Genomic DNA, 27,474 nt, shown 5'->3' on the forward strand with positions numbered 1-27,474 from the left:
GTACCCAGCAACTTTAGGTACGTTGTGGAACAAACGCTGAAAGAGTTCTTCAAAGCGATTCAGGGCGGCAAGGACTCCGAGCAAAGCTGGAAGAAGTCCATCTATAAAGTGATCTCGAGGTTGGACGATCCGGTGCCGGAGTACTTCAAGAGTCCGAACTTCCTGGAGCAACTCGAATGAATCAGGAGGTCGCGTGGCTCTTGCTCTTCGTGGTGCGCGGGCTCGCCTGCGCTCGTCGGCTCCCGATAATCAGGAACGACCAACGAGGAAGTATCGCATCCGCCAGGAGGTACATGTCCTTCGCGTAGTGCGTGTTCAGGTATCCTTAAATAACATATCGCAGAAACGAACGTGAGAGAGAACAAAGGCTAGGAAGGGAAAAAGAAGATACGGACAAAGCCAAGAAACGGAGGCACCGTCGACGTCCACGGGTGACGTCAAGATGCCAACGAAGGATCAGGCTGTGACTGAATCAAACGGGAGAAATGGAAGAGACACACACATATACACACATACATACACAGAAAACCTATACCTATGACGAATCTACGGCCGACGAAATTCGAAAGCCGTAAAAATGTCGAACGCTCATCGACGTTCCTCTTGTTTCAACCGAACGAGCATAAGAAGGTGATCCTGGGACGAGACGAAGAAACATCGACGAATGCGTGGTCAACGAACGGCGAGGATAGATAGCTTTTAGCGTCGATTTTGTCCGTTGATCTGTTTGTAACGTATATAGAGTAATTGTTTTGTTACCGCCTAATAATTTACATCACACGATAAGGATAGGGACTTAAGGACAATTGACACTGCTGGGGTTGCACTTACAGAGAAAGAGAGAGAGAGAAAAAGAGAGAGAGAGAGAGAGAGACAAAGACGTTTGGAACGTTTGCGAGCATATCCAAAAATTAACTAAGTCAAATTGAGAATCGCACGGCGGTTCTTCTTCTGATTCAAACGAGAACCGGAAGCGGAACCTTCGTCGATAAAGAACGATGCAGGACCGGCAGCAGTGCTTCTCGTCCTGTACCGTTCTATAAAAAACGTTTAGAAATGAACAGAAAACTTTGCACTAAAACTATTCCGGATAATTCTACCTTGAGCTCTGCAAGTGGCTTCGGTTTTGCAAAGATCGATGCTCTCTGATAAAACTCTGGAAAAAAACTTCCTATCGATGAATGAATAAATAATAGCAGTTCATACTTCGATAAGAAGACACTTTTACTGCAATCTGTGTAGCATGCTTCTTTTTTTTCAAAAGAAGTTTAGTCCTCGTTATAAATACGTTAGTTAAAAATATGAGGTTCGCCTCGATGCTTTTTAACTTGAAAGAAATCAATCAATTTTTATTATATGTACATTGTACGTAATTTTATTTTATCGCGTATAATCGATCGACAAGATTCGAAATCGACGTGAAAATGCTTGGCTATTAAATTACAATGCGTGTAATTTGAATCGGATAAAAAAAACGGCGCGAAGAAACAATCGTACGTGCTTATATCGATACCAAAGAAAATTATCGACTATCATGAGAACCAAATGCGAAACATCGATCGCATAAATGATCAAAGCGATCCGTTTATGGCAATTTCCGCACGAAGAACCTGTTCCTATCTGCCGAGGAAAAGATTCCTCCGTCCTTTTCGTTCCCAAGTATTTTTATTTTTTCGCTCGCTGAGTACTACCATTTATCGGGCCGAATACGGAAAGAATCGTAGAGAATACACGTTGCATTGAGAGAAACAGTGCACGGATCAATAATTACATAGCTGTTTTTATTAATGGTTGATTGTATAAACGAGAGATTAGGCTTAATCGCAGTGAGACGAGAGTAGGAGTAATACGGGCGACAAAGATGCATAGACCGGATGTAGTAGACTCTTTGCTACACGAGGATTGTGCGCCGGCAGTATTCCAACTGTGACGAATAGAAAGAGATTAAAACGCTATATAACCGCGCGTGCCGCAGTGTGTAATTATAAATAAATATTAGACTTTTAAAGCGAAAAAAAAAAATAAATAAGAGACGGGATGTCTTGGCGTGTGATTAAAGTAGCGTAAAGAGGACGCGTGTCATAGAGTTGCAACAACAGCTCAACAGTGTCCTCTTCCTTTCCTCTTTTCTCCGCTATATTATTACCCCGACTCACCCACGTACAGACTTACGAACACGGATACGCAACGCGCATGTAGCGGCCACTTACATATTATATACATGAATTTGCACCACGCGTACGCACGCGCGCGAACGTGCGAGAAATCAGAGAGACGGCGCCTTTATACTCTTACTGTGACTCTTTCTCGCTAAAAATTTCTGTAGATATATATTACGAAACGGTATAAATATTAGAAAATAATTTGAGTGGTAGCGCAAAAGTGCACATATTTTAATTTTTATTTTTTTCACTATCATTCTCGCTACTACGTGCACTATCATTATTATTATTATTACTATTATTATTATATTGCTATTATTATTATATTATTATTATTATATTATTATTAATATATTATTACATTATTATTAGACTCACTATTACCTCTCAATATGACAATTTTAGTATGAAATGATTATAATTATTAATATTATTATTGTCATCGTTGGAATTGTCATTTGCGGAGAATTTAGTTAATTTAAAATTAACCTTATATTTTTCTCCTTATGTAATTTCCACGATGCTCTATCAATTTTCATCCTTACCTTTTTCACAAGGTCAACTCTTTCAGCTCTTTCTTTGCCATTTCCAACTTTATCAAACTTACCCTATCCCAAGCCTGGAATTATGCGCTCTATCTTTAGTTATTATGTATATTTAGTTATTATAATAATAATTACTAAAATTATATCAGTAGTTTATACCAGGCCGTACACACTACCACACGGAAATCTTTTTGCAAGCGGTGAGTCTTAACCTAGTCACGAGTCACTATTTTTTAATTGAGTAATGGTCGATTTATTGATTATTATTTTATTTATTAATTACGACAATAAAATGAGAAAATGGATTTTTATTTGCGTTTAATTTGCGTGAACGTCGTTTCACTTTTATTTTTATTTGACTGATCTACGCCACCCTTCCCTAAAGAAAATTTGAAAATCGTCACATCCGCTTATTGAAAAAAGAAGAAAAAATAATTTGAATTTGACATTATATTTAGAATATTTTTGACATTCTACCAGGTCTATAATTTTTTATGTAAAAAGCTGTAATGCATCATTCTTAAAATCGCAATCAGTTTTCGAATTTAATGAGAATAGAAGCGAGTAGCTTTTTTTCATTCGAGCTAGAACGTGCGTTGTTAAATTGAGGAAGTTAGAACGAAATTTTGAAATTTTCAATTTTTATTATAATATAATATATATTAAACTTTGGCCTAAAACTAGAAGAAACTCCCTCGGCGCTGGCCTAAGATTTTGGTCTAAACATATATAGCGAGACAAGAAGAGAAGAAGCAATGTAGAAAATCTAAATATTTTAAAATAAAAGAATAAGAGAATTATACGCGATAAAAGATACGCGTTATCTAAATTTGTTTTCTTTTTTTTTTTTGTCTTTGGATGGCTTGAGGGCATTCGCGTCAAGGAAGTAGGCACTGGTAGAAAAATAGTTTTCGGACATTTACATTATCGTTTGTTTTAAATTTCTATGTATTCATTTGTATTTTTAAACTCTTGCTTTTTTTCCGAAAGATTAAACCTATAATTTATCGAGAAATTATTGATAAATCTTTTCTTTACGTTCTTTACTCATTATTCTAATAATTTTAATTCCATTATTTTAATAAATTACGTCCTATCCTGTTTGAATATATCCTGTACATAATTATAATGTATTATTTAAGAAAGCATTAAGAAGTTTTGATAATACGCAAAAAAACTAAAAAAAAAATAATTTTTTAAATTTAATTATGTTAACACTTTATGAAATATATCATTGATTATTTATTTTTCATCAATTTGCAAAAGAAAATATAAAACAAAGATATAATAGTCTACTACATATTAATCAGGTATTAATCGAAGACAATACTTAAAATATAAATGTGACTTAATAGAGTCTGTATTTAACAAATTTTTAATGTACCCCTCGCATTATTATTTACTACGATTCTAAAAGCTTTGCGCTTTCACGTCGATACGCGTCAATATCTCAGTTACCATCATTTATAGGGATACAGGATACCATATAACTTTTCAAATCTCAACATGAAATATAATGTCTCTATATAGGATATATATAATTCGCTGCTTTAATATTACGTCATCGATATATAAAATTTAATTTAATATATATTAATAATTATTTCCTATATTTTTTTTTCTTTTATATATTAGAGTTATGGCAAACAAAATAATTTCAGCAGTAATGACATTCATCTAAAAAAAAAAAAAAAACAAGTCTAAAATTATTCTGCCATATAAAAAATAATCAATCCGCTCTTTTAAACATAATCTAATTTAACATTCGACGGAAAAAGGAACCATTAGATACGCTATAATATTAAATTAATATTCTAAATATCGCAAAATTAATGCCACAAAATTTAATTTTTGCTTTCGACAATTATTATCAAGAAATCATAACATAAATCACACAACTAAAATTACATATTACACCGATTAAGCCAATTATCTGACTCGCTTCCACGTTTTTCGGAATATGATCACAAACTTTGAAAAATGATAAACGGAAAATTGAACAAAGGCTTCAAGATCAAGCCGATTTTAAATCCCCAGTCGCCTTTAATAGCGGATAAGCTGAAATATCAGAGGAATCTCGTATGTTGTTATGCTTATTCGTAAAGATCTGAGAATGAGAAACCGTTACGACACATAAATAATTCTCGCGTGATCCTTCGAGGCCATCTAATCTAAAAAAAAATGTAAAAAAAAATGGAAGAGTAAGTACAAGTCCGTTTTTATATTTCTCCGTCGACCGAGAATCGAAGCTCCTAGCACGAAGGACAGACCGTAATATAAATCTTATACGGCAGACGCGTTACTCGAGCCGTAAAGAGGCTCAGGAGGAAAGTGTCTGAGCAAGGCTAACAATTAGCGATCGGTGGTTCTCATCGGGAGATTCTCTCCTCGATGGGAGAACCAGCCGCGGCTCTTTTACCTCCCGATCGATGCTACCGATCCCGATCTATCACGTCCGACGTGACGTGGATCGTAGAACAAAAACTGGCGATGAACAGCACGAGCGTAGAAAAAGGGGCGAATTCTCAACGATTTTACGGATGCGCGTACAATGAGAATGAAACGAACGTAAGAAAGGCAGACGGCGAGATCGACGAGATGTATGCGAAGGATGTAGCGGCGAAGTGACACACGCATATTCTCTCCCGAGGGATGATAACGAAAAATTAGAGTCGTCGACCGCGTTCACCTACTAAATGAAGTTACATAAAAATATAGGAAGTCGATCGAGACTCGCCGTTCATTACGTTTATGCAGCGGGGCCGACCCACGGAGAAATGAGTACACGGGACGGAACGAAATTAAACGAGAACGAATACGAGAGAGAATGGAAGAAATAATAAGCATACGTACATACCTAAACGCGTAAATTTTAAGGACACGTAAGCAGAAGTAAGTAATAGTATTTAACGTTAACACTTGCAAGCTATTAATTATTATATAAACGATTAACTAAAGATAAAAACGAGCGGAAAAGGTCGTATCACGCTGCAGCGGAAGAGGATACCTACTTTAAAAAAAAAACACACACTAATAAACTAATTATTATTATATGATTATATTATTATTATTACGATCATTACTATCGAGTTTGAGATTAAGCCGTGATAACAAGAGAAATCAGTGAGAATGGGAGAGAGTGAAAGAGATACCGGAGAGAAAGCGAAGGAGGCAAAGTGGGAATTCAAAGTGAACTCATTGAGAATAATAATTCCTCAAACTATTAGAAGCATAATTAGGGTATATTTATTATGGCGAATGCGCGATTACGATAGCGGCGCGGTAGTATACAAAAGGGGGAAGATAAATAGGGGGGACAGGAAATACGTTATCTCCCCCGTGACGTTTCAGCGAGGCGGAAATCGCGTCTTTCGAATTTTCGCGCGCGCGATAGGAACGAAGTGGAGGAGCGAACCCGGGAGAACGACCGAATGTGCGAATGACAGAGAGAAAGAGAGAGAGAGAATGAAATATGTACACGATGGGAGAAAGAAGGAGAGCGTGAAATAGAGCGTAAACTATGTTTCTATGTGAGATCGCGTGCGTAAGCCAAAAGAAGAGGAAAAAAAAAAAAGAAACTGATTGTTGACACCGAGTGAGCAAACTTTGTGTGATAATCTCGTAGTACACGTAGCATGTTAAGTCTACAATACGTTTGGTAGGGGATTAAGGTGAGAGCGACTTTCGAAAAGTCGGGCAGGAGAACGGGGGAGTAAATCCGACCGAGGAATCCGAGAGGTCTTCCGAGTCTACCTCCCAATAATGTTTATAAACAAACAAAAAAAAAAATCGATCGGGCGTTGCCAGCCCTCGGCTATCGACATATCACCGCGTATATATGGGATAGTTAATTCGTAATTCTAAGTTACAGGGTGCTCGAGTCACGCCGTCGACTACTCCGGCGTCTCGATTTAACGTAGATTATAACATTAAGTTCCCTCGACAAGCTGTGAAAACTTTACGTTGACTTTACATAATCGATAATTTCGTGCCCTCGACTTTACGATTCAGAACGAGAAATCGTGAAAAACCACCATATTTTATTTACAGAACAAATAGCGAAGACAGTCGATTACTCCTGTCTCGCAAATGTCTTTAACTTTTAACAGTCTATACGAGATGACATTATTTTGAAAAGGTCAATAAAATCCTTGTGTTATAAATCAGATTTGTTAAATAAATTGTTAAAATTAACAATGATCATTACTTTATCGAGAATTCGTTATGTGAAATATTTTAAATAATTAATACTAATTTTAAATATAGTTATTACATAATGTAAATTTTTACATTGTTAATAAAATTTTTGTTCAATCTTTCTATAACCTAAATATTAGGCTTAAACATCACACGTGTTAATTTTATCGATTAATAAATTCATAGACTGTGAAAAGTGAACACTTTAATAACATTCAAACGAGTTTTAATTTATAAAGCAGACGTCGGGAGGCTGTGCATACTCCAGCTCCTGACTTGGCAATATTTTATGCAACGCAACAAACATACACGTTTCTCGTCTTGAATCGTGAGCGTCGATCGTCGAAAATTTAAGTCGCATAATCTCGCTCAAGATTCAAGAGCGTTAAAGAGAGCACCTCTCGGAAAATCCGTAGCAGTCGGACGTATGGGGGTGGGTGGGCGACGAGGGATGGAAGGGATGGCGGTTCATGGGAGAAAGAGGGATGGAAACCGACGAAATTGTGAATGGTGTAGAAGCGTGTAGGGAGCCAAGTGTCCTTGATGCGACCGTCGTTGAAGCCACGAAATCTCGCGATCTCAACAGGTGATCTTTTTTGTTCGGACGAGTTGAACCATGCAGGGGGATAAAAGCGGATCGAAGATAATGAGAGACGCAAACGAATAACATGCACGAGGAAAAAAAGTCACGACTGAGAAGAAATCTATGCGAATTGCGATTTCGGACTGAGTTCGGAGCCACGGGCAAAAGACGTTCGGCGCAAACCGATCCTAGCTGAGAGAAAGAGATGACGAGCGAAAGGGTATGCGAGAGTGAGTGAATGCGAGACGGAGCGATAGACGACAACGAGCGAAAGGGACGGAATGAAACGAGTCGAGAGAGGAGGAGTGAATGTGTAAAAAAAATTGCTAAAAAAAGGTGAAGAAATTATACAGAGAGAGCCGACCTCCTTGCCTACCGGGAGGTCCGCATATATGTATTGTAAAGTCAAGACTAGTAAATGATAAAATTAGGAAAAAGCGAAGTTTTAAGAGGAGAAATTATTAGGCCAGTTTGTAAATGTAAGTTATTACGGAATTTTCTCCCCTCCCCACCCTTTCGTGCACGATACTTTTGGCAAATCTTTCGCGAGTGTGAATGCGGAGAGGTAAGCGCGAATGTGAGAGAAGACGGGAAATAGAAAAATATTTATACATGAGCGTGAGAATATCTGAAATTCTGTATGATTCGTATGAAGAGAGGACAGAGAGAGAGAGAGAGAGAGAGAGAGAGAAAGAGAGAGAGAGAGAAAGAAAGAGAAAAAAAAAGAGCAATCGGACACGCAATGGTCCAGCACGGTCCGACGTTTGACTCAATAGAAAAGATATAAGAGAAAGAAAGAGAGAGAAAGAAAGAGAGAAAGAGAGAGAGAAAAAGAATCGAGAGGCAGGCAACGCGCACAACCATCGAGAATGGCAGATATCACAAATGTCATTATCCATCCAACCCTTCAGCCACCGAGAGTATGAGAAACAATGAGTGTAGAACAGTGAATCTTGGCCAATCCTGCTTGACAGAAAATTGGATTATTTTGATCTTGCCCTCGCTTCCACGCTATATGTGTTTAATTTCATACACAGATAAAGCTCCGTATATTGATATATTATCCAAACGCTCGTAACACATGCTCGCAGTTATCCCCGCGCTCAATTCGTATCTATCATCTAACGGGTTTTCCGCTAAACTAATATGTTAAACTCTCTTGAATAATGGACATCAATGTTTCGCATTTAACGAAAATATTTATTCTTACCGTCTGCAATTCTTATTGCGACCCTGCGTCGCGCGTGAATCAAGAGAATGAGAGACAGTGAGAGAGTGGCAAACAGAAAGAAAGTGTGAATTGTATGCACGCGTGTACCAGAGAGAAGCACACACGAAATAAGAATGAGAACATGTAATGCCTGTATTCCTGGAATATATTACTTGCGCATACGTCTCAACCAACAGTCGTGTTAGATTATACGTATTATCGTGTAGGAAATCTCGTAGGTGTATTAAGACAAAAAAAAAAAAAAGAATATCTTATTTAGTAACGAAGAAGAGCAAAGACGAGGACTAGCAGCAAGCAACAAACAACAGTAAACCTACGTTGATGTGTGAGGATGTGAGCTAGATCGCCGCGTTGAGTCTAATGAACTCCTCGGAGATGTAAAACGCAGACTCTCCAGAATGAGGTGAAAAGGCGCACGACTGTCAGCCTTGTCGGCCATCTTCGTCACTTCGTCTAAATCGAGACGATCAAACGTCGAACGTTCGCGTCAATTAATTCTGTAGATAGCAGCAACGAAAAAAAAAAAAAAAAAAACTCTTCCTCTACATTAAAGTAGCACGGGCGAAAAGAGGTTCGAAGGACGATAATTAATGTCTCCTACGAGCGACTTAGCCGACGTAACGGGGCACAAAGCGGAATGAATGACGAAGTTGGCGACTTGCTCGGTCGGCCGGAACGTCTTGTAAGATATTGTGGGAATTGTTTTTCTGCGCCCCGCGAGAGTCCGTTTTCGGTCCAAGACGGGGCACCATTCACACAAGCCAGTACATTTTAGGCCGGAAGTTCTGTCTTTACCCGTTGACGTTCTCGCACCGAGAGAGTGCATGTTCCGAATGCACTATATATATTGTAATTTTGAATCTTCATTTCACACACAGTCCATACAGGAAGGCTCATCAGCCGATATCTATCGACAATTTTTTTGAACACCGTTTGTTTATGCAAAAGTCACGTGATAGAAGAGGCTTACGTTGCTGCTTATTGTTAGTACTGTCTAGATAATAAAATTTCTCTTGGGAAATTATGAATATACCAAGATATATTAAACAAGTATTGAAAAAAAAGGCATTTTTGAAAGAAAAGAAAAGTATTGTACGAGCAGACTGTTGAACGCACAAATTATTGCAGAGGGCAATCATATTTTTGTCTCGACAAATTTTGCACCGACTACACTTCCTTCACGTGACTCTTAAAACCGGGTTTAGTTGCAATAGCCATACACAGCTGTATTGCGATCGCTAGGTTTTCACTGGCGATACAATTGCGCATCATTGTACCTGGATTAACTCAGGAGAGACAGAGCTTCGGGCGAAGAGAAACCTGACTACTTTCATACATGCATTACGATGTTTGATGACTATACCACTTTCGACGCGAGAATTCCTTTCGTACCTTTTACCGGCGTTTTTCTGGGTTCATTTTTGGCACGAGGAACAATTTTGTTGGTTGATTGCTAAACTTTGGTTGCGCACAAGACGACACACAGAGAGTAGAGCAAGAAGGGCGTATATGCGCGCGCGCGGATATCTATCGTTGCGATATATATATATATATATATATATATATATATATATATATATATATATATATATCGCCTGTTTCGAATGCCAAGTTTTCGAAAGCCAGGGGTATACGCACGACGTGCATCTGCGCCTGCATTGCGGCGAAGAGTGAAAAAATTCCGTTTTTTGGCAGACACCAAAAAAGCAGCTCCTAAAATGCGAGCGGCGCGCGAGAAGACGCGTGGCAAGTTACGCGCGTCTTCTCCCGCGTGCTCGAACTCACACAACAGATAGTGCTCAGCGAGGCGATGAACATCGATCGCGATGCAGCACACCCACACACACGCGTACATTTACACACACACGCACACGCACACACACACACACACACACGCATATGCACAAGTACACCTACACACGCGATACACAAGGGACACACGAAACATGCACACAAATACATGCAGTTTCGGCCAGAATCTAAAAGACACATCAAGGAAAAAAGTACAAGTTTATCACGTTGCGCCTTAACGTTAAAATTAAAAGTTGATCAAAAGAGATGAAAAAAGTGAAGCGTATTCTTAACCAAAATCGGCCTTAGTATATACTTTTCCAGGGTACGTGGAAAGCACAGGACGGGCGACTTTCCCCTTACGACCTACTTCCACACAATCCTCACTCTTTAGATTATATAAAAAAAAAATGATATAAATATTATATAATATATATAATATATATATACAATATATTATATTCCGCCGGCGGTGGGAAGTTTCGAAACCTCGCAGCTAACTCAGCAAACCACCGAACCATCGAAAAAAAAAAAAATTTAATAGATCTCTCTGTTCCCGCCGCGTCAGGTCGGACTCGAAATTTTCGCGGTTCGTGTCCACGATCGTCGAACGAAGAAGAGCGCGCGTCGTGGACGCGCAACCCGTCCTTCAAGCCCCTACCTCCCAAGCCCGGAGAGTCGCTCGTTCTCATTTGCACGTCCCGATGTACCCCACGCTCCCCGCAAGGTGTTCCCCTCCAAAAAAAAAAAAAAAAAAAAAGAGAGAAAAGTAAAAGCTAAAACGAAGCAAAAAGACACACCTATCCGGCGAGAAGGCGAGCCTTTCTCGCGCATAGAAGAAAAACACTTCCTGCATGTAACAAAAGCGACGACGCGAGTGGACGGGTCACCCGGGATTAGTGTAAGGACGCTCGTTGCTATAAAGTAAAGCAAAGACGATGACGTGGAATGGAAGAGAGGAAGAAGCGGAGAGACAACTTTTTGATGCGGAAGATGGACGATTGTGTCGACTCGCCGTTCCCCGCGACCGGGGCCGATGGCAGAAAATTCGCTGAAAATCCGAGAGACTCGAAGAGCGATGCACGAAAGATGCAACGCATACGCGCTGAGGAGGAAGATCGGTCGCGTATCATTATCTCGTCGCGTAGATCCGCGGTATTCCTTGCCATCCATATCTCTTTTCACGAGCGTATCTTCGTGAGACTCGACTGTGACGATTGAGGGACAGAGCTAAGAAGAAACGGAATCATAATATAATTGATCATATTACATTGTACGCTGTACCAGAAAAGGTCTAGCGCAACGACGCATTCGACGAGGCTATGCACATATAAAGCACCCAAATAAATAGTATTACAATGTTATGCATAATATTTCACACGAGAGAAACATCACTGCTTTAAAATATTCTGCGTGAACAGATGGAAACTGTATTAAAAAAAATATATATATAAATAAAAGCGATATTTATATATCGCGTAACAAATGAATAAAGAAAGTGAGGCGCAATATTTCAAATTGATAATCATTTTTAACGTTTTCACGAAAACGACAGTCGCGTTATTCGTGTTTGTATTTTACTCTCCACGCGATCACTTTGATTATCCAGCCAAAGCCACCGCGTATTGCTATTAGAGTTCAACAAACTAAACGATGACGTTAATAATATGACTAATGTTGTGAGATTCATGGCAGTCGCACCGTTTGTAGATGACTGTTTTTACCAAGAATTATCTAATTCCAATCGCGATATAAACAAGACGACGCAATATAAATACCGATTTTTTCCAGCACTGAGAAACGCAAGACGATCCGAGTAAACACAGCACTGAATCACAGAAATTCGAAATATTATCGAGTAATCGACAAATCAAAGCATTGGGCACGCGAGATAATAGTGAATCCCAATTAGAACACGCATACAGCATCGCAACGAATACGTCGGAAGGCGCTCTCGGAAAATATGATGTGCCTCGATCCACCCGTAATGCCTCGCAAATATATTTACAGTTTTGTAATTACGGGATAATTACGGGAATCATTAACCGCTCATTCGGCCAATCGTAGATATATCATCAACATTAATATTATTCTAAAGAGTGCAATAATAATGGCGTTTCGTTAATGACGACATCGGATGCAAGTGCTGCGCATCACTTGATCAATGGACATGATTTATTACATTATCGATACCTCAGCAATCAGAGATTCTACTTTTATGCCCTAATTTCAGATTTCACCACAATACTCCACAAGATAGATCGACAAGTCGAACCGATCGACACCGGTTTTCTGTTATCCATGTATCGATTTCTTCGTTAAATCATTCGGTTTTTGCCCTAACAAGAAGTTACAGACGATATAATACAGAATTAACGCAGCAATTACGTGATGCGTCGACGAAGGAGAAAAGCTGCTCTTTTTTGCGGTGTGCGCACACACCTTCTTTCAACGATACAGCGAATCGATTTCTCGTTGCAATGTGCCATATAGTATGTCGATTGCAAAATAGCAACAGATAATGATACCATAGTAACGACTTAAGTTTCCACGTCAAATACACGCTGTACACGCAGTACATATCCTACCGATGGACGGTGATTTAATAGTGGCGGCATTACGATTCGAAGTGACGCGCATCGTACTTCCGAGGATAGATACTGGGAAGAGAAAGAGCAGACGGGACGAGATCGCACACAAGCCACGAAGAACGAGATAAAGTGCCACGCGCCGGGACGAGAAAAAATGGTCGCTGGTCCCGTCAGATGAGCAGAGCGTACACGACTAAACGCGACTAAACGCGTAGGAAGAAAAGGAAAAGAAAGAGAGAGAGAGAGAGAGAGAGAGAGAGAGAGAGAGAGAGAAAGGTAAAAAGTAAAAAAAAAAAAATAATAATAATACGAAATAGAGAGTATAAAAAAATTCCACACGGACCACAACGTGTGAACCGACGCAGGCAAAGTAAAACGCCCAAGACATTGACTTGCGAAACGAATCAGACCTTGCCACTTGCCAATTCGTTAAAGACGTGACGCGTTTCTAAGCAATTCGCATAACGTAAAGAAAGTGAAAAAGAGAGCGGATACGTAAGAGAAGGAGAGAAAGGACGGGAGCGAAAGAGGAGTGTAAAAGGGAAAGAGAGAGTATGAGTGACACACAATAAAAAAGGAAAAGGAATCACTGGAGATCCGCTATTCGACTTTCTGATTTTTCGCAGATTTTCGCGCGGGACAACAGGTGCGTCCCTTCCGAGACATCAACCTGCCCCCCGTGACAACCCGCAGGAGCCAGCTCATCCTCCCAACGCCCCTCCCGTGATCCTTCCCCACGTGAACAAGGTTTGCTTCCAATCCGTACGCGTTATCGAAAAAAAAAAACCTAATAAACTATAAACTACCTAACAATAATAATTAAACGATAAAGGGGTTAAGAGTATCGATTAATTGAATTATACCTAACGATTAATTAAATAATTAATGAGTAATGATACATAACGATAATACGATTAATGATATATAGTATAAACGGTACGAGAGGCAACCCGGTACACATGGTGGCTAAAAAACCATCCACCGAGACGGGACGATTCTGCCTCATCGAGCGTAAGGGGTGTATCGACCGTGCGTAGGACGCTTTTACGGCGGCTGTTATCCAATGCTATACCTTGGCTCTTGTCCGAACGTGCGGATTCGCAGCAGGAGCCGATCGGCACACTTCGTCAAGTCGGACTGGCAAAATCCACCCACTCGTCTCGCGTGGTCGTTTCTTACCCATCATTTATACGCGCTAGCTTGTAACTTGAGACTTAAGTATAATGAGACACACACGAGGAAGAAAGACACACACATACACACAGCATTAATGATACCTAATGATATGATTATATTATTGATATAACTTACGATTATGAAGTATCCTAGTGGTATTATACGACGACATAGTTGATTGATCTGTTTAATATTGAATGTCTGTAGATCACGGAGCGTTTGGAACTCTATGCTATCCATCGAGAGTCCTATACAAGTCCACCATGTTCCTTCATAAACTCCCTTTCTCCTCACTCCCTTTCCCTTCTCTTACTAATCTCTAACTCACAATCCACCCCCTCTTCCCCCCCCCCCAAGACATCACGAAACTCTTAACATAAGTGGACCGAAAATATTACTCCGTTTAGAGTCAACATAAGATTAAATGCTAAACAAAAAATCATATTGAACCGTTAAATTCGATAAAGTTAAATATTGATCAAAAATGTAAAAGAAAAAAATGTTTAGAGTGGCTAATAACCCTCCCGTTTAAAACGAGAGAACTGGATTTCGCGCGGAGGTGCATTTAGATTTGATCCTCGCAAATGAAAGAAAACAATTAAACTACTGCAAGATATACGTATTGTATAATCCGCATTTTTATAAATCACGAAGCGTCATTTTTCTATGGAGGATGTAAGAGACATGATATCGTTAAAACAAGTTTTCAGTTTTACCATGTTCTCCGAGCCAGCAACACATACCGCAATAGACAGAGTATTGCCAAGTTCTATACTGGTTTTATGTTCCAAATTCAATAAATCCACGCAAAAGCAATACGACAGTGAGAAGGAAGACTACTCACAGCTTCTTTCCTCCGTCTCTTGCTGAGATCGCAAAGGAAATAACGCTTCGACATAAAAGAGAAAGATAATTCGAAATTTACACGTGATGTACATATGCTGACTGACAACGAAAAATTTTCAGTAACACGATAAAAAATACTGCGACTAATTTACCGAATTAATATACTACATATCTACGACATAATCACAATGAGAAATATTCTTCGCATCTATCGCAATAGCATATGATAATCACGTAAATATAAAGCGGAAAAAATATGAGAAAATCTTTGTAATGAATCTTCTCAATAGAATACCAAAGACGAAAGCCCTCCGCGCGCAAAGTATCGTTTGGAAGAAAGCGAAGGCCCGAGATGCAGAAGAAAGCAAAGGCTTAAAAGAGAGAGAGAAACAATTTTATGAGAAACACTACCGAGCCCTCTGCCTCTGTTTTTAAGCACGCGTACCCATGTGACGTCCATCGACGAGAACCACGCGTTAGCACACGCGCATCAGAATATTACGTAAAGGAATAGAATTACTGTTGTTGCAATAAAGGAGGAAGCCAAAAGAAAAAAAAAAAGGGGGAAAAAAATAAGCGCGTCCACTCGAGACAGACGCGAAAAATCATTCTTCTCGATCGACGTCTCCAATCATAGGTTCGCCTGATTGTTGAGTTTAAGTTTTATAGTGAGTATGAGAGATAGACGCAGGGCGATTGGGAGTTTGGTTCGCGTGGAGCCGGCAAACGATTTGTTTCCCTTAAATCGTTGCCTCGAAAAATCCACAAAGCCGCTCTCTCGCCGATCTCTCCAGTCGCCGAGATTTTTTGTACATTCCGCCAGTAGCTTAAGTGCCGCTTCGATTTTATCGATCTAGAATGTGTTTTTTCGTATTAACGATGTTTTATTGCTAAGTCTTTTTGAACACGTTGAGTGCTAGGCGACGCGCGTTTCCTCCGAACAAAAAGATTTCAGATCTCTTCGTCTCTGACGCCTCCGTTGTACAAACAATAAGGTAGTTAAATGCGTTCTGTTGTTTCTCTCGCTCGGGGTTAAGTTGTTGACATTACGTTGAACACCGCGAGGCCAAACTACCGTGACGGAGAAATTAATCGATAGTCCGTTCTGTTTCTTAAAACTATAGTATAGCTCGCGTTCGGGAGGAATCGCGCTTGTACGGCACTCATCACTGTTTGGAGAAATCCACCCAACTGTTGTGTAGATTACGCCGTTATCAGAGGGTGTCACGGACAAGTAGGGGAAAAGCAGTATTATCAATTTAGAAACGATCTCCAGGAGCCACGCATAAATCGCGGAACTGTAACACGAACGCATCGATCGACCGAGAATGATCGACGTTTCTTTCGACGAAAATCTTAGTGTCATTTCTATCGGCGCTACGTCTCGTCGAGGGATATAAATCCAATATTTGAATTATATACCTTAGGTATATTATTTAAATGAGAGATGCTTTCAATCTTAGTCATTCGAGATCGATCGAAGCGACGACTTCCGGTTCTACGCTCTTCCACGCCAGTGAGCAATGTTTCCCTCTCCGACAAAATTCTTAAAAGTGCAGAGAATAAAAGAGTGATACATTTTTACGTGTACACACATACACGTACACACACACACACACACACACATACACACACACACATATACGCATCACAATACACGCAGGCTCTTCACGTTTATAATCCCAGTGCTCGAAGTTTACGCGTGGCCGGCACGATTTTAAATATCTGTCAAAGATCACATTGGAATACGATAATTAAAGCTGTCAAGTTGACAGCACGTGACAGACCACGCGATCGAGACCAATCCACTCTCAGGATTACGCGATCGTTTAACCTGTTTTAAGTTTATCTCCTTTCTCGCAAGGATACAGCAAAAATATGTATATACCGATGCAATCGTCGTTGATACTCCGATGATTGCAAAAAGACTACAGATCGAAAGGATTTCGCAAGTATATATTCTACACATATACTCAGGGAAATATTTTCAACCTTCTTCACTAGACGAAATGCCTTAGTTACAGATACCATAAGCGCACATATGCATTTCTTAATTATTTCCACGCTGATCCTTGCGAGCAACAGATGAATGCCACTACGCTTTGTTTTTTGACCTTTTCGGCAAAACTACCGGTTTTGATTTTCGAAATTTCAGCCAAAGTGATCTTTGGCGGAATTGCGAGTCGCTGCGAGAATGCGCGTAACTTCGGGCACAAAATACCCCGAAGACAATTGTGTTTGGCCTGGGCAAAGTCAGGCGAGCGTCGGGCCGGCTCTCAATTTTGAAATAGCCATTTCGACTTAAGCGAAAAAAATGAACAGACCCCCAAAACCCGACGCAATAGACGAAGGCAACCGGATCAAAATAACTGTCACATGAAACAACAGTTTCTCGCGCGGGGCCCGGCCGCGGCCGCCACCAAGATATCTCCCGCTTAAGATTATCCCGTTCTCTCCTAGCCTGTCCCCCTCCCGCCCTATCCGTAAATTGCCCCGTGCTAGCACCGGGGGTGCATAAGGCCCCCGTGAGCCCGCAGCAAAAGTACGCCAGGCATGCCGCGGCCACGTGAATGACGTGGATTCGGGTCCCGCGCCCACTCTCACTCACAGCACACACTGGGCCGACTCGTCCGATAGAATGTGCCTTCAGTGTTGATTTTATACGAAAAAAATACTAAAATTATACAAAGGGGCCCGACATAGACCGAACGCCCACCCAAAGCCTGACTGGTGCTCGCCCGCTGCCCGTTAATTTTAATCCTTAAGCCGGTTATACATACATCAAGTACAGGACAGAAACAGATTCGCGTGCACACGATCGTCGTCGAGAGGATCTGTCACTGTCACAATCAGCGCCTAAAAAGAAAGAAAAAAAAAAGGAAAGGTGAGGAGGGGGCGCTCTCCTAATATTCTATCATCGGTACACCGACGCGCGAACGGCAAGTGTTCGCCGATTACCGTAAACTCGTATCGGGACCATGCGTAATAAAATATATCGAATCGTAGTGTGACGTATTCTGTCTTTAATCTGACTGCACAAACATACCCGGAGTAGTCAACGTCGCGCGTTTCCGGATGAATCCGGGCACGATATCACGACGCCTCCTCGATCTCGCCTTGGTACGCGTTTGGGCGCGCGCTGAACGCGAGGCCAACGGCTATCCCATGGGCATTATCGTCCTCGCGTGACACGCGTACGTTTAATAAGAAGATACCTCCGAGATCATAGGGGCACGAATTCTGCCGCAGATTGTAGTAACGCAATGTATAGTTCGCCCGGAAACGCGCTCTCGAAACGCATCCTCGAAAGTGTCCGATCCTCTCGATAGAATCGTTCGTTCGAAATCTTATTCTGCGAGAAAAAAGAAGAGCACTCGCGCGTCCACATGACGAAACTGTTCGTAAACAGCACATACACACAAACACACACACACACACACACGCACACGCGCACACATATATATATATATATATATATATATATATATATATATATATATACACACACACACACACGCATGCACACACCATCTATCCACGCCCTACCAAAAAATGTTTTTGGTTCGTGCAAGGAGTTCGGAACGCTGCTATGCACCGATAATACACACGTATATTGATTAAATGCAATTACTATGCGATAAGTATAATTACATAATATATATGTGTACTATGGTCTCTCCCACTCCCCATCAAACTAATCCGTGAGTCGGGCATCGATTTTGCGACGATCGGCGATCGCCGAGAGCGCGCGCTGCGACGCTTCCGATCCGAAACCGGATGCGAGTCGCATCGCTCGGGATCGAGCGACGCGTTGCGTCATAACCTCGCGAACGTCCGTATCGTCAGGATCGACACTCGACGCTGCCCACACTCACCGATCCCCAAAAAGATCCCCTTAAGATTTCCCAAATACAAGCGTAGAATTTAACCGCATTAACTATGAATGACGAAAGCTACGTAAGAGCTAACTAACTAACTACAATTAAACTTACTTAATTATTAACAATTAAACAAACAGTAAAGCAGTATAAACAGTAAACGCCCAGTAATCATTGAATTGTGTGTCGACAACTACATAACTAACTACCTACCGTATATCGAAGTAATAGCCGTATGTAAAAGGAAAGAAAAAAACTTGTATTCTACCAGTTGTATCAGCCAGTCCAGTTCTAATAAGCAAGCGATTAAAAGTATCCCGATATCCGGTTTTAAGTCCCGCTCATCGCCCTCTCTCCCCCCCGTTCCCTCCCCCTCTTCCTCCCCCTCCCCCTCTCCCTCCCCCTCTCCCTCTATCCCGTCTTCTCCTTGACTCCTCTTCAGTGGATCATTCGATTACCCACGTTTATCCGCCGATAATTGTCCAAGCTCGATTACCGATTATCCCAATAATATCCTTCCTGCCTCCCCTCGACCCGAATCTAATAACTAATCCATGAATCTAATCGCGAACCGTTACCGCCATTTTCCACCCCCGCCTGCCGTATTCCCGTTCAATTAATCCACCGGAATATAATCCAATCAGTATAAAGAACCCGCGCCGGATAACGTATTTATCATTAGTGTTTTTAGTAGACAGACTTATAATGAAAAAGACTTCGTTTACGATTGTACGCACACGTGTGGGGAGACCATGTAACTTTAGCTCCGCCGCTCATTAATGCCGTCCGAGCGCTCGCGATCGGCGAGTCGCGCCGGACGAGTTTAGCTCGACCTCCGCACGACGATCGGCAACGGGGGGAGGATATCGCATCGTCGGAAACGATGAGAATCCTCCGCCTCCCGTCCTGTTCACCGCGACCGGGACCGTGACCGTCGAGCGTCGATCGGCGCGTCTCCCGCGACACGACCACGTTCTCGAGCACCGATCGCGAGCGCGGATGCGCCAACGCCCCGAAATAACAACCACCAGCTGGTGTTAGCAGCTAGCGCCCCTTTCAATTCCCCTCTTTCCCCCTGTCAACCCCGAATAACCGATGTCCCTCGAAGTCCTCTCCACCTTACCGGAAACACCAACTATCCCGCTGACTTTCCCTTTCCGCCCCCGCCCCCCGCCCCCACCCCCGCCCCCGCGCCCCTATCCGTTATCCAATCGCAACCCCTCGATTCCCTACGTGTTGTATTATCCGTTATTTTCGATATAATATTATATATAGTATACTAATGATATTTAATGATAATACGACGATGATAAGGTATGGGAGACGTTTGGTCACACACTAATAGGACACCACACGGATTACTACGCCATCCTCACACGACCATTCGATCGACACGGGACAGAGACATTTCACACGGGGACACGTATTATACACCGGCACACGCATACGTATACACAGTACAGGTACCAGCAGTAATAGAACAGACGTAACAGCAGAAATAAAAATTGATAAACAGAACACTAGTTGCCGTGCAGTTTGTCAACAAAAAAAAAAAATAATAATAATAATGGTAACCACCGACCTACCCGCGGGTCCGCTTCGTTCTTGCCCCGTGAGACTGGGTCGCGCGTTCTCCGCGCGAAGTGAAAGGACAGGATCGCGCTCTCCCAGAAGAGACGCGATCCGCGTATAACTCGTATAATCGTCTCGCCCCCCGAGAACAAATCGGAGAATCAACGACGACCGTTACGGGGAGACGCGCGCGGCTCGGGCTTGCCGACCGGGGCTGAATCTGCCTCAAAGCGTAGCTGAACATTTTTGTACAGGATTTAAACGAGATGCAATTAACTGGATGTAAAATCTTGAGTTACAGAGCAGCACTATACATACCACACAGATGATGTATATATTTTTACGTTACAGAATATGCCTGAGCTCTTAACAGACAGGCGCCATAAGACTGGTTCTCATTTCCCATAACAATGCGTATATACATGCCACATAAACTTAACAAGAAAAAAAAGACCCTATATTGTAATGATAAAACTTAATGATATTTGTATACAGTATACCGCCTGGTGCCGCCGCGACACACACGGCGACCAGTTTAACACACACGCCATGGTCAACGAGACTGGGGCCCGCCCGCTCGCAACACAGTGAAAATCGGATGAGACTACGGATTCGAGAGATCGACCCGCGGAACGGGATCGGAGAGTCGGACGGGATATTCCTTTCCGTCCTGTGGAAAATCAAAACGATCGTACGATCGATGCGTGTCCTCCCGATGCGCGGGTCGAGCAACCTCTCGAATCGACACGGCGTGATGATTACAAGATCGTAAAGCCGTGCGTAAATACAAGGGCGAAAGTGGAGAGAACAAAAAATGGGAGAGACACAGAATTAGGCCCACGAATTCGCGATAACCCGTGCATTTTACACACCGTGTAAATTAACATCCTGATTTTCTCATTAGGCCGTTATGCCCATCGAGCTGTATTAACTCGTATCGAAAAATCGAAAAAAAAGAAAATGAGCAAGCGGTAGCGTAAACCGTGTCGTCGGCTATCTTGCCAGGACGGTTGCGAAGGGATGTAAGACGATCACACAGCCCGGGAAGTGTTGCTTGCGGGTACCCCGACAGAAGCATAACGCGGGTAGGAGTTTCTAAACAAAAATTCTCAGCGTGTCCGAGTTGCCCTGCGACTCGGCTCGCGGGAAGGTCCTAATTTTCCAAAAACAAAAAAAAAACAAATTTAAGAATAACGAACACTAAATCCATACTCCTGAGGCTCGTCGGTCAATCTGCGCGATCGATCGATCGATCGAGTCGACGAGACCGGCTTCGACACACGACTACGACGACGACGACGCGATCGATGCCTCTCCATCGACGAGATAAATAAAAAAAGAGCAAAAGTACGGGCCTAAACGACGAGAGTGTACGGTACTCCCGCGATTCAGCGCGCAATCGATCCACTTCAAGAACGCTCTCGTCGCCGATCGGCCGATTCTCGCGTCGATGACCGATGGGCTGGGAGATATTCACGACACACGTTTGAGTTGCAGTGCAAGCGAACATCTGTAGAGCCATATACGTATAGTATGTTGTTGTATCTTAAATGATGAAAATGATGACAATTAAACGTAGTAAGTGTACATTTTTATAAAGGTCGCGGTTGCATTTCGAAAGATAAAAAAAAAAAAAAAAGAAATACGTTAGATGCGGCAGACAAAAATAAAGGGGCGACATATTCGTAGCAAGGAATCATGATAATAATATTAATTTGAAAAAAAAAAAAGAAAACGCGAGAGAAAGGGAAAGAAACGAGCGAAAGATAATACATGACCGTGAGAACGTGACAGCGAGAATGCGAGAGAGAAAGCGATGTCGAGAGTGAGAGAATATGAAAACGCGTGACAGCGAGAATGCGATAGTGTGAGCGCGATAGCACATATGAGCGAAGTGAGATGAAGGGAGGAAATGACGAAATGTCAACAGAGGTTGAATCCTACTATCGCGATTGACGGTTCGGTCACCGGCGGTCCCGTCCGTAATGGATGCAAGTAACGTTTAGGTGTATAAAAAAAAGAATTAAAAGATATCGAGACTTTATCTATCCTCTCGTGGTTTTTAGGATGTTCTAAAAAAAGTTATTGTAAAAAAAAAAAAGAGAGAAGACGAATGATCTATTATAGAGGGAAGGGGTAGAGAGACTAAACGAGAGTGCGCATTAAGAATACGAGTGTTTCTTGCGGAAGTGTGTACCTTGGAGGAACGAGTAGACTGTGTGCGAGAGAAGTGACGTAACTGAGAGAAATTTTATTGTACATTTTCGGGAATGTTTCGGTCGTCCGGTGACCGTGCCTCGATCTCGATGCGGGCTCGAAATTTCGGGAGCGACGAAGAATGACACGCGAGGGGAAACATTGATGATCGAATATGAGAATTTTTACTCGATTATCAGCCAAGAGGCCACGATTGTAAATGTCTCTCCTCGCGATGGCATTCGGAAAGACAGATCTAAATTTCCTCATCGCGGTCCACAAATCGCGTGTGACGTTTACGAGATTTCTCAGGAAAGAGGAGAATTAAAGGGACAAACTCGTGAACGTTAAATACGTGTAGAAAAACGAAAGACGTACGGTCCCTCTGTCTGCAGTGCTCTCGTTCATTCGAGCCGCAATACGCTTGTTTCGATTTCGATAAAAAAAAAAAAAAAAAAAAAAACGGCGATTATGTCTCTTTTATATATTTTTGGCAAAGATACGTCGATAACATTTAAGCGTCATGAAAAAAAGAGATAATGAATGACGTAAACGAAACTGATAAGAGATCGATAGGCTCGAAAGCGTATCACTTCCGTAATTTGTAAAAATTTCGTCAGATCGGAAGTTTACGGTGGCGAAAGATAGGGTGGTAGGAAAAGAGCGAAAGAGAAAGAGAGAACGAAGTAGAGAAAGAGCGTATGTGTGAGAAAGAACATGAGAGTGCGAAAGAAAGAGGGGGAGAGAACGGGACAGGAAAACGGTGGTATAAAAATAATATTTAAATATTCGTATCAAAAGAAAAAAATGTGTAGGGCCTCGAACTACTGGCGACCGTACGGAACAAGAAAGATACGAAAAGATGCTAAACGATAGCGAAGGAGAGAAAGAGAGAGGCCGAACTACTAAAAATATTTATAATATATGGCTACAAGTACAAATTACTTCGACTACTGAGCGTAGGTGTATTGATGTGTGAACAAAATTTGGTTGGCCGATGACCGTTTTTGAAACCATCATACTGCGTATCAAAGTATGTAAAATTTATTGAATAAACGCTAGCGTATTATGATATAATGTAATCTAATAATGTAATATTGTAATGACGAGTCTAAATGATGATGTTACCTTGAAGTTTAGGAGAGCGCGTGAGAGTGCACGTGAATGAAAAAAAGAGAGGACAAAAGAGGTTATTGTGCATACGAAAACAAAAAAAAGACAAATTACACCTTTATAACAATTATCAGTATCATTAATATTATTATTGCGATTAACTATTGTCAGTCACCTGCCACCTACTATTTATTACTGATATTGTTCGTTAACGGTTTAATCCATTCCCCTCTCCCATATTCTGTATACATTATGTTATATTACTACCCTATCACGATTATAATTGTCACCGTTATCATTATTACGACGTTTTATTGTATTATTGTATGTACATGATGCGTGACAGCGAAATGATATATAAGTTGTTCACAATTTCGAGACACATATACGTTCTTGGCAAACTATACAAAAAAACGAAGAGATCGACTCGAGCGCATAAAGTGAAAAGATATTAAGACCGACTGATGTAAGAGAGTGAGATTGCGCACGTAAGCGAGAGAATGAGAGTTGTCGCAAGAAAGTGATGCAAAGAAAGAGAGAGAAAGAGAGAGAGAGAATGAGGTGCGAAAGGAAAGAAAATGTTACGATGTGAAAAGAGAAAAGTGGCGATGTGTGATTGCGTGTAAGATTATAGTGAGAGAATGAGAGAGAGAGAGAGAGAAAGAGAGAGAAAAAGAGAGAGAGAGGGAGAGAGAGACGGAGAGAGAGAGAGAGAGAGAGAGAGAGAGGGGGGCAGAAAAGTGAGCGATCGAAGAGAATGCGAGCGTGAGCGACGAAAATTAGCGAGGGAGAAAATTCACACGCTAAAATTATTCACGTGGGGCTAAACGTCCGATGGTCTGCGTGGCGTGCGGGAGAGACACATACCGAAGCGTGCACAAAAGGGAAAATCACACACTCGCGGTATTTCGGTCGCCGATAAAGATGAAAGTTAGGGCTAAAGGAAAGATAGCACGAGGCTGTCTTCCGTATCAAAGTAAAGATGAAGAAAAATTCCTATAAACTCGCCCGCATCCGGCAGCGACGCGCTTCCCGCGCCTCACGAAATTCTATTTTTGTAAGCATATTTCTATAAAGGTATACTAACGATACGGCACAAAATTTATTATTCCTAGTGTGGTGAAAATGAAAATTGAACGTTTAGATTTCGTTAGTATAGTGTAAAGATGAAAAAATTAACGATGTCTAGGTCCTATTCGTGTACTTAAAGGTGAACTATAAGGAGAATAAAATTATATCGTCGGCGGCGTCGTAGGTTGTAAAATTGTACATAAATTATTGCAAGAGGAGGCGCGGTGGGTTGCATCGCTGGCTCGCGCTGCGCGGCTAGTTTTTCTTATATATCTTTGGCTAAATAAAGGGGGAAATACGTAAAAGACACCTCTTTCGGCACGGGAGTCAAAATTTATATCTCGTCGCTGCGAAAGGCCATCGGTCGAACCCCGGACGTTCCTAGATATATATCTCGCGGCCATAAGATGAAGAGTGGTTCAAGACTATTTCGTTGCGAATCGAACCTAGAAGAATATTAAATAGAGAAAAAGAGTGATAGAGAGAAAGAGAGAAAGAAGGAGTGCAAGAAAGAGAGAGAGAGAAAGACAGAGAGAGAGAGAGAGAGAGAGAGAGAGAGAGAGAGAGAGAGAGAATATGAGAAAGAAAGAGAGAGAAAGAGAGAGAAAGAGAAAGAGAGAGAGAGAAAGAACGATCGCCCTCCCTTCTCAAAGCCCGAGAGTGAATTCGACGACGATGCACTGCCGCTTTTTGAAGCAAAAAAATGAAACAAAATAATATATATAAATATAAATATATTATATTATATATAGATAGATAGATAGATAGAGGCACCAAAAATGGCAGAACGGAAATCGTGCGAAATTCCGCGCGCGGCTGGATGAAACGCGGAGGGCGCCTCGTGCGAATTTCTTTCGTTTGGAATCTCGATTTAAGTTTGCACCCCTCGCGACCGATACGAAAACGTCTTGTTTTTATTCATTTCTCAACGAGAGCAATATTTCTTCTCTGGCCTGTTATATAACGTTATAATTTTTTATTTCTCATCACGACACTATAAAGTAATTTCGGAGACGATTCATCACAAATAAAAACAGAGAGAGAGAGAGAGAGAGAGAGAGAGAGAGAGAGACAGACAAAAAGAGAGAATGCATATCGATGAGAGAATGAGAGGGAAAGATAGATTGAAAGAAAAGAATCAGTAAAAGAGACAAGAGAATAGAACGGCAATAGACACGCGCGCGAGGGGACGCAAAGGGAGGGTGGAAGTTATCGACTGTCAACTCAAGACGCGAGATCGAACGAGAAATTGATTACGTGTCCCATTCGATTTCGCGCAATTTCCCTCCTCGAAGTCAAGTTCAATCCCGCAGAAATACGCGAATCGAGAATATCGAAGAGAGGAGAGCGCACGCGGAATGTTAGAAAATAAGACAGGGAAGAAGAGAACGGCGGGCGGAAAGAACGTGTGCGCGGGTATATATGTGACAGGGCGCGAAAGGAACGCAAAAGGGCGGGAGTGATAGGGTGCGAGAAAGGAATGAGCGAAAGAATGCGAGTGAGAGAACGAGAGTGAGAAAACAAGAGAGAAGACACAAGAGTATCGTAGTACACGGAGACACACACATGTACACAGCGCAAACACACGGAAATACATACAGATACATACACGCGACATATATGAGACACAAAGACACGCAATATTATATATATACGACTCCATAGATGATGGCGCGGCACACTCACATAGTGTCTCTCGGATTGTTCCACAAAACTTTTCATTCGAGTTTGCTTCAAGAAACCTTCTGTTTTCTAATGTATGACGTGTTGTTGTCGATATATAAAATAAACTTAATAAAAAAAAAATAAATCATGCGGTATATGTCTGGCAACCTTTATTCACCTTCGGCCCTTTTCCCTTTGAAAAATTCATGATACCGATATGCGATCGCGTAAGAGCGTAAGAGCGTAAGAGCGCAGAGTGTAATATCAAAATTTCGAATAAACCTTCTCAGAGAATTTCTGCATTTCGCATTCCTAACAGATCACCTGTATCTGTGTCATGATAAAAACGTATTTATATACTCCAAGGGCGATACGATCCATCGATAAAAGACAAGAGAGTAACAAAGTTCTTCTTTGATCCATTTGGTCGACCCGAAGACGCGAGTACCTGCAGAGGCAGCCTCCTCGACTTAGCACCCTTCGAGGCAATCTCGCGTACAATTCCTCATAATTACGCCAACAGCTTTGGATAGTTACACGTGTGTGAAATTTTAATGCAAAAACTTTCGAAAGGGCAATTAGAACGGAAGCCGACCCACATATTCCGGTCATTCAAGTTGCATCCACCTAAATATCTCGCGAACGCTTTATAAATATTTTTTTATATTTATAGTCTTTATTTGTTTGAATTTTAAATTTCAAATAGAAAAACATCAAAATTAAAAAATTGCATTATCGAAAAATAGACAAGATATTAAATAAAAGATTGTTAAAATTAAAATTCCAAGAATCACGATTCGAATAGATTTGAAAAACGATTCAAAGAAAAGCTTTTTATAATTTTATTTTAAGTTTGA

At 41.4% G+C, this 27,474-nt stretch overlaps 1 protein-coding gene across 4 annotated transcripts in view; it reads left to right on the forward strand.

Annotated features, from left to right (window-relative positions):
• LOC140665390 (homeobox protein prospero) overlaps nucleotides 1-25,486 on the forward strand; it is a 53,282-nt gene extending 27,796 nt beyond the window's left edge. For all 4 annotated transcript variants that reach the window (XM_072891474.1, XM_072891476.1, XM_072891475.1 and 1 more), the window contains exon 5: nucleotides 1-25,486. In XM_072891474.1, coding sequence (XP_072747575.1) covers nucleotides 1-180 — 180 coding nt within the window. In that variant the 3' untranslated portion in view covers nucleotides 181-25,486.
• The last annotated feature ends 1,988 nt before the right edge of the window (nucleotides 25,487-27,474 follow it).

Source organism: Anoplolepis gracilipes, chromosome 4, assembly GCF_047496725.1.
Source record: "Anoplolepis gracilipes chromosome 4, ASM4749672v1, whole genome shotgun sequence".
Lineage (NCBI taxonomy): Eukaryota > Metazoa > Arthropoda > Insecta > Hymenoptera > Formicidae > Anoplolepis > Anoplolepis gracilipes.